At 31.3% G+C, this 9,539-nt stretch overlaps 1 protein-coding gene across 1 annotated transcript; it reads left to right on the top strand.

Moving 5' to 3' along the window:
• LOC114374385 (receptor like protein 29-like) lies at positions 1-2,074 on the top strand. Its single transcript, XM_028332029.1, has one exon. The coding sequence runs from the start codon at positions 620-622 to the stop codon at positions 2,039-2,041; it is 1,422 nt and encodes a 473-aa protein (XP_028187830.1). The 5' UTR covers positions 1-619; the 3' UTR covers positions 2,042-2,074.
• The last annotated feature ends 7,465 nt before the right edge of the window (positions 2,075-9,539 follow it).

Here is a 9,539-nt window from a genome sequence, read left to right as displayed (position 1 = left end):
AGGGTAAAGGATAGCAGTTAACTCGTCAATGAAGTGTTTTATTGACGTGGGTACTTCAGAAACTGAAAAAGGTTTGGCTTTGCATAAGTTGATGGATTGAACAGAGAAAGAATGTAGGTCCTTGCCTCAGTTTGATCATCCCTCCTTTTACTTTACTTTTGTTGCATTGCAGGCTTACACAGTCATGTCTTATCAATGCTATGCATTTATCTGCATATACTGCATTAACCATTAAACTCTTGTGGAAATGTGCATTGCCTTTTATAGTAACCCCTTTGTCTTTCCTCATCTCACTCTCCTTTTTCCATGCAAACTAACACTGTCATACTCACAATTGCAAATTTGGGAACCCAAATGAGACAGCAAGCCTTGTCTTTTTTTTTTCTTTGCAGCCTTCAGTGCTGACTCACACAAAAAATAAATGAGATGCTTAGACTCACCTTTCCATTCTTCTCCTTTGCCATCAACACTATTCAAGAAACCTTATTATATAGAGAAAGTAGTGGATCTTGGCCTTTTCAATTCCCTCCAAACCACTAAATTTTGCAACTCCATTTCGTGAGTAAAAATTTTCCAAGCTTGACCTTCTTCTAGTACTCACACATTGTCTCAAAAACATATGGCTTCTCTCTCTTTTCATCTTGTTGTGTTCCTTTTGTTTGCTTGTGAAATGGTGGGAATGAGAAGCAATATTGTACTTGGGGAAGAAATGGTAATGCAAGAGGAGGAGTTGTTGGGGTTGTTTGAAGTTATGCATACTCTTGTGGATGACCCTGACTGGGCCCAAGCACACCCTCAACCATGTACTGACACTCCATGGCCTGGAATTGAGTGTGAAGTTAGTAATGAACCACAAATTTTTCATGTCACAAAGATCCACATTGGTCCTGATATACTCTCCCCACCTTGCAAGTCTTCTGCTTACCTATCTCAGTCCTTGCTCAAACTCACTTACTTGAAAACACTTTCAATTTTCAACTGTTTTGTTTCTTCACCAGTCAACCTACCCTCAACTCTCTTTGGTCCTTTCTCTACCTTGGAACACCTGGCTTTGCAGTCTAATCCAACACTCTCTGGAGAAATACCTCCAAGTTTGGGTGCTGTTGCTAGTCTTAGAGTCCTGAGCCTGTCCCAGAACAGCTTCCAGGGAAGCATTCCTAGACAGATTGGTGGTTTGGTTTCTTTGGAGCAACTTGATCTGAGTTATAATAACTTCAGTGGTCAAATCCCCAAGGAAATTGGAGGTTTGAAAAGTATTGCCATTTTGGACCTAAGTTGGAATGAAATTGAAGGGAACCTTCCTAGCTCTCTTGGACAACATCAACTTCTTCAGAAGATGGATTTGAGCTCAAACATGCTTACTGGAAAAATACCTCCTGATTTAGGAAACCTCAAGAGGTTAGTCTTGCTTGATCTGAGTCATAATTGTATTGGTGGGCCTATTCCTGAAGCCCTTTCAAATTTAGAACTTTTAGAATATTTTCTCATTGATGACAACCCCATCAAATCAGAGATACCCCACTTCATAGGGAACCTTAGCAAGCTCAAGTCAGTGAGCTTCTCAGGGTGTGGATTGATTGGCTCCATTCCCAATTCTTTCTCCTCCTTGAAGAATCTCACAGCTCTCTCCCTAGATAACAATAGCCTCAGTGGATCAGTTCCTCCAAAGCTAGCTTTGCTCCCAAACTTAGATCAATTGAACATCAGCCACAACATGCTGAATGGAGTTCTTCAGCTCCCTGATGAGTTCATTGGAAAACTTGGTAAAAGGTTGGATGTAAGAGGAAATACGGAACTTTGCATCAGTAATAAGCCAAAGAAGAAGAATTTGTCTTCATATTTGGAAATCTCCTCTTGTGTGAACATGAAGCCAAGAAATGGCAAATCTTATGCTAAAGGACCACCAGAAGATCCAGCAGGAATCAAGCCATCTTTGTACCGAAGCAACATAAGTAATTCAAGTTCATCATCATCATGGCTAGATCTACAAGTCATATTTTTTCCCTTGGTTTTAAATTGTATCTTTAATTTGTTGTTGTGACACTACTGGGAATGTATTTTATAAAATTACTCATATCTACATTTGACTACTGAAATGAAACTCATGACTCTCATTAAAGTGCATTCATAGCTAGTGTGTTCTTGTTGGTGATGTCCATGGAAATTGAATTATTCACATAAAAAAAAAAAAGTTCCATGCAGTGTAAATTGTGTAATATTGGTCACTGCAGGCAGCTTATTAGCGGCTTCAATTAATAGGACAGGTTGCATCTGCATGCAATGGTGAAAGTAAAAGATTCACATTTGGATTTTTGTGTTTGATTTTTGTATGTTTTGGGAAAAAGCTACCTCTTAACTCCTAAGTCCCATCCCCGAGTGTTGTTGTCTGTAGCAGCCTTTAGAAAGAGAGAGTGGCAGGAACGCAGCACTGTCGGTGTCTGATATAAATGAGCATGCTGCAACCACCCTAGTTGCTGCCAACACAAAAAAGATGTACACCTCAGAGCTTGTTTTGGTAGAGAGAATCTTGTAAGAAATTCCCAATCTTTACCTGCAACTTGCAAAGTTTTAACACAATGAGTACTGGTGTAGAATACAACAGAGGAAAAAATAAAAAATAAAAGTGCATCCCATTGTGTTGGGGAGCTTTCTTTTATATAATTTTGTAAATTAATTTCTAGTTTGTGCTAGACTTTTATCATACCATGCTTACCTTAAGAGCCTTCAATTCAAAATATATTTTGTATTTTCAAACATGTATTTAGTACGTGTTTAGTTTGACAATGGAGAATTAATTATGATTTTAAAATTAATTTTGAATATATTTTAATATATTTGATTTTATGTTAAAAAAGAATTTAAAATTGATTTTTGATCGAACAAATAACTTTTAATAATTTTTGCGTTGAATTTAAAATTTTATACTGAATTTTATTTCTAATTTAATTTTATAATAAAACATTCAAATATAAATTACATTATTTCAAAATTAATTTTATTAAGGTGAATCTTAGTGTGTTAAATTTCATGTTTGAGGTATAATTTTCCACATTTAAAGTATGATTTTAAGAACAAATGCTATAGTTTTCACATCTCAGATATGATACCACCTTATTTTTGAACAAGTTTCTATACACAATCAATCTACTTTTTGGGGTCAACTATCCACTCTCCATGTATAGTATGTAACTTGGATGAGCCCCTAGATGTGTGTTGGCCTAATAATCAAAACCTACCAAGCCATGGTAGAAGTAGATGAATATGTTCCCGAGTACCATGAGAAGAATAGAGTTGTCATTGTCATCGTTGTACGCATGCAAGTTTTGTCTGAACCTAGATAGCTATTAAGGTGGGGACGCCTTTAGATTTGTGAGAAACGGGCACCAATCCTTGTCTCCTGTTGTTTTCTTTGTTTTTAACTGAGTCCATCCATTCATCTTATAGTACGTTAGGATTAATTTTCAAGAAAACAAATAAGTTTACAGTATAATTTTGCTTAAAAGATATTTTTAATTTTGATAAGAAAAACAACAATACAACAATATTGTTTTGGATATATTTAATATATATTTTATAAATTAAAAAGTACTTTTTCTTTATAAAAAAAACACTAACAAGTTGCCCTTTAATTAGTGTATGTTTAGCTTTCATTGTTTTTTAAGGAATTTAGAAAAAAAAATTGATAAGCTTTTTCCTTTGTAATTTCTTTTAATAAAGTTTTAATTGTAAACTATTTTGGAAATGAAAAAAGTTGCAGGTATACACTATAAAATTTTAATGTTTACAAGCAAGCACTGCAAAATTTTCACTTAATTTTAAAGATAAATACTGATTTTGATTCTCTAAAAGTATACTTACTTTTTTTTTTGTTACTTACTAATATCATACTTGATTTTCTCTCTCTTAATATCATACTTTATAATATATATATATATATATATATATATATATATATATATATATATATATATATCATACTTGATAGTACTACTTAGTAGAGCATAATTATGGCATCATTTTACTTAAAGTAGCATAAAAAAAGTTGTAGATAGATGTACTTATATTAAGATCATTTAAATATGTATTTACACTTGATTTGTCATATTTGCTATAAATTAATTTAATAAAACATTAGAGCCATTTTACTTGGGCTGATTGAGTTCGCATTTCGCAATACTTAATGAGGTGCTTGTCAGCGTTTGACTACAATTTTCCACAGAAGCACAGGCACAGTCATGGACGGGATTTTTTTTTATACATACTGGAATGGAAATTCATCAATTGCATATTTCTAAAGGATTTTAAACCCAACACTTTTTGAAATATTCTAAAATTACTCCTGTTAGTTTCTTCTTCCTTCCTTTCTTTATTTTTTTCATACACCATTTATTTCATTTTCGTTTTCTTTTGCCGGAGTTCCTCCTTTCTTATTGTAGCTGGTTTGATGGAGGTGTATTGTTGCGATGGTTTGTTGGTGGTTGTCATCGTGATTGATGTTGCGGTGTAACGGCTGAAGCATAATTTTTTTCTGCAACTTTGGTCTATCTATGCTAATAAACATATGAATTTGTAATTCGTATGAATCATATTGACAATTCATAAGATTGATAAGGATATGCTCACTACAGCACCCTACGAGGTCGAAACAACCAATTTGATTCCCCACTCCCAATTCTGTTATGCTTTCTGTTATGAGTGGATCCTTTCCCTTGCGTTCTGCTTTCTTCTTACAGCTGCTTAGTCTGGCTAAGCTTATCCCACTGCTGTATCAGTATAAATACCACCATCAGATGAATAAAAGAGTAGAGAAGAATTATACAATACCTGTTTAGTGTAGTTTAGCATAGTGTAGCTTAGTCATGTTCCAAACAAATTGTTTTAACTGTTATCGAGAAAAATGAAACAAAAACGCACTATATAACATATGGAGGAGAATATGTACCCGCTAGAGCCGCATCATTGCTGACAAAATTATAGCTTGGCTTTCACTCTAATAATGTATTCTTCCCGAGCATAATATATTTGCTTTCCTCGCATCTCTGTACATAATTGACTCTTACATGAAGACAATAAAGGCTTAGGCCTAGCCACCTGTTTCATTTTTTTCTACTAGTTAGGTCTCAACTGTCTGTGTTACAAATATGTTTAACTATTCTTATCTATTACCTAGGTGTACAAAGACAAGAGTTTAGTTAGACAGATTGTCACAACGAACATGGAAGTGTTAAATAATGCACTGTCATCAATGCTTAGTGGAGATATATTTAATAATGTGCTGTCACTTATTGGTATTAATGTTTAGTAGAATATTTAGCCATTAAGTGTGTGTGACTCTTTTATATTGTAACTGTTTTAGTAATGTAGGAATCACTTATCAGTACATAAATACTACATGTGTATGCACTATTGCAGAAAGAGGTGTGAAGAAAACAGAAAATTGTTCAGCCTTTAAACTACATAATTTGTTTTTCTGCATGATGTTGTAGGCTCTATAGCCCAACATATGCTATATTTTCTTGTGTTAGAGACTTTTATACCACCTCTAAAATACCGCCCGCATATAGTAATAGCAGCTATATGTTTAAGGACACCCTCGCAAAGATTAATAGCAGCTATATGTTTAGAGACTTTAAGCAAAGGATTTCATAAAATAAAAGATAATTAGCTTAAGGACAATTCTCAATACAAATAATGTCAAATTAAGTAGCAGCTATATGTTTAAGGACACCCTCCCAAGACCCACTAAACATTGATGTCCTATAACTATACCACCCAGCTAAGTGCATTTTGATGATGTCCATCAGTCACCATGTCAGACACATGTAGGCTGAAGTAGTAACTTGTTTTGTGGAATTGCGCCCCCAGGATTAGACCTCTCCAGAGGAGCATTCCGAAATAATTATTGATCTAGAAAAGGTACTGTGTAGTAATTATTTTTTTAAAAAAAAATCCTGTCAATTGAAGTAGAAATAAATCATATTTTGACTGTCTGATTTAGGTGACAAAATTGATAGGTTTTCTAACTTTTCTTTTCTTATAAACTCGCTGATAATTTAGTTTGTTTAACTAATACTAATGTATTAGAGATGTAATACTTCCAATCTTCCACGGATAAGCATATCAACCCTGATCTTAGATATTTCCTCGGAATTTGAATAGTTTATAGCTTTATATGCCAAGGAAATGTTATGGCTCCCTACTAACTTCAACCTAAGATATATTATTATCCGAAAGACTATTATTAATTTTTTCTCAAATTAAAAAAACCAACTATATGTTATATAAAGATGAAGATTGATATATAATAACTAAAACTTTATCTCTTATTTATACTCTAAGAATCTTTTAATGTAAACTTCATATCAAACTTTAATCTAAAATTTTATACCACACTTTAATTCATAATCTTAATATTCATGTTTATCAATTTTTGTTTCACTTATTGTTTAACCTTTTTGTTTTTATACCATATGGGACATCACCTTATGCTTATAGTCCAACATCTTGATTTCAAACTTTAGATTGCATGACCTGTGGCGTGGCGTTCTCATTCTGGTGATGGAGAGGTTGACCTCAGAAAAGCACTTGAGATGCTTTGGATGAGTTTGAACATAAGACTATGCCACTCACTAAGTGGTTGCCGTTCACTCAAAGAAATAACGAACTTTTGTCCACATTTTAACTTTGATGGCACTGCACAAAATTTGCCGTTCACTCCTTTCTTTTTTTCAACATAATTGGTTAATTATAATTGAAATAGATTTTAATTTCAAATAAATTATGTTCGTAATAATAGGATTTTAAATTCTAAAATTCCCAGTGTTAAATTTTATATACTTATTACCTTCCACTAAAAAATTGCGTGACAGTTGATTTTATTATAAAATAACAAAAAAGAATATTTTATATATATATAAAAATCATGGGCAACTGTATTTCTATTCCTTATAATAAGAATTGCATAGAAACATATGAAAGAAGTAGGAAGAAAGAGTTATGCAAGGGAATGAATCTTCTCATTTTCGAATTGCACATTATTATTTTTTTTTATCTTGACAGGCATTATATAAATAGTGTTTTATGAAAATTATAGAAAGAGAAAGAGAAATACAAAAATTACACATCATTTCTTTTGTGGAAATTCATCATATTACTTCCTCCTCAATTTTCTTTTTATTTCACGTCTTAGGAACTTTTTTTTCATTTTAATTGCTGTTTTATATTACTAGTGAGCGTTTTCCAAAAAGAAAATATATTACTAGTGAACAATTACTTTTTTTTTTAATTTGACTCACAACAATTAATGATGTGTGTTTTGAACAATTTGAAAGATTTTCATTATCAATAATACCAAGAATAAACTATATATAATTGGAAAATTTGGAAATTGTAATTAATAATTTCCATGAAAAAATATTAATTACATGTTCTGTGTAATAAAATTAAGTGGGAAAAATGGAGGGAAGAATTAATCAGAGAATAAAAAATATTATTATTACTAAAATTAATCAGTTTATATATGATTGCTTTTTTTTTTCTCTCCCTTTTTCTAAAGATAATAAAGATGAAACAAATGAGTTTGACTTATTTTTTGTTCATGATATAATTACGCGTCTTATGTATATATACGTACGGAAATTAATGTTAAGAAAAACATTATAAATTATAAATATTTGCTAAAATTAATAATTTGTCGTAATAAATGAAACAATTTTTTAATCGATTTTTTCTTCATTAAAATAAATGGACATATAGAAAATTAAATTAGTTGGAACATCAAAGCAGCCAGCTAAAAATTGGTGGGGCTTTACTTCACAGTTCACACCTTGCAACTTGCAAGTACGTGAATGATTAATGCTTTTAAAAACAAACTGAAATCAAGTTGTCATCGTTTCAAACACGGCCGAACAAATTACACACGTGATAAATCATGCATTATCTAAAAAGACTAGACGAACATCATAGGATATTTCTTAGAATGTGTTTGGATCGGATAATTTTAAATTTTAAGAAATTTTAAATTTTAAATATTTCAATTCAAATTCTTTTTATTTTTAAATTTTTGTGTTTGAATAAAAAAAAATAAAAAGTGTGAGGGTGAAAGAAAAAGAGAAGAATATTGATGCGGCATGAGGAGTCGCAGGGGAACTGGAACACGACGACGTACACTATCATATCCGACCATAGCATTTCAGTCAACAGCACAAGGTATGGCCCAAGCCCTCTGTGCCTGCGAACATCTCCACCGCGTGATAGGCAGCGACAGCTGCTTCCTTGACTAACAAGGTGCAGTTCTACATGTCCCTCTACGTCCGCACTCGATCGACGCTCTGCGAGCTTAGATGATGTTTCTTGAAGAAAAGGATCATTTGTGTGAGGAAAGTGTCGCGAGTTTGAGAACAGAATTTCAGGAACTTTCAGGTGAAAGAGAAGATGAAGGTTACAAAGGAAATACACAAACTTTTTTTAGGGTTCTTATACCAAAAAGAGAATTTTAATTTCTCACCTTTTAGAAGGAAATTAAAATTCTACATTCTTAATTGTTTAAAATCATGTTTTAAAATTTCAAAAATTTAAATTCTTTATAAAATAACATTCAAACAATGAATTTTAGATTAAAGAAACTTAAATTATCTGTTAAATTATTTTTCTCAATTAAAATTTTTTATCCAAACATATTCTTAAGTAATTTTCTTGTAAAGCATCCTTTATGGTTATTATTACTTGATAGTAAATTTGAGTTTTGTTTTTGAATTGGACCCATTAGTTTTATAGCAAAGCAAAACATGACAAACTGCATAGGTATCCGATTAATTCCCAAAAAAAAAAAAAGGGTTAATAAGAGAGAAGTCTAAAATCATTGGAGAAAATTAATTTAACTTGAAATGCTCATCTTTATTTTTTTAAAACTTAGCTATTTTTCTAAAATGAAATAAATTCCAATAATAGCATAGAAGTATATATACACATATGTATGTGTTGATATTATTTAATTTATTATGGTTATTTATGTTAATTTAAAATTGATCTAATTTAACATTTTAATTTTTTATGTTAAGTTACCAATTAATATGTTATATAATATTAAAAATTATTTATTAATCAATAGTTCAATTACCGTTGAACTATTGAGAATCACTACACTTATGCGAGTAACTAATTTTATATATAGGATAAAATTAATAATAAAACTCAGCCTTTAAAAAAAGTTTTTTTTATAAGAAAATCAACAATCAATATACATGCACATGCATAATTAATCATAGATGTAGTAGAATATTAATCACCCTTAATTTGATTTCTCATAAACTGGTGAGATTATTTATTTTAAATTTCTCATTTTAGTGAAGTTTTTGTTTAGAGGATTTTAGTGAAGTTAAATCTTAAGAAATATTCCTCTTATACTATCTAAACTGTCAAACTGAGCATACTATCTTAATATAAGTTTTTTTTTATATCATCAAACTGTAAAAGAAGAAGAAAAATAAAAGAAATTGAGCAAAGAAATAATTGGTGTGGATCTAGCTTAAAAATAAACA

Source organism: Glycine soja, chromosome 11 (genome assembly GCF_004193775.1).
Source record: "Glycine soja cultivar W05 chromosome 11, ASM419377v2, whole genome shotgun sequence".
Taxonomy (NCBI): Eukaryota; Viridiplantae; Streptophyta; class Magnoliopsida; order Fabales; family Fabaceae; genus Glycine; species Glycine soja.
Note: the sequence above shows the minus strand (reverse complement) of the source record. Positions and strands in the feature narration are given on the sequence as shown.

Bases quoted from the DNA above. Each gene is read 5' to 3' on its own strand.
- LOC114374385 (XM_028332029.1), top strand. From the start codon at position 620: ATGGCTTCTCTCTCTTTTCATCTTGTTGTGTTCCTTTTGTTTGCTTGT.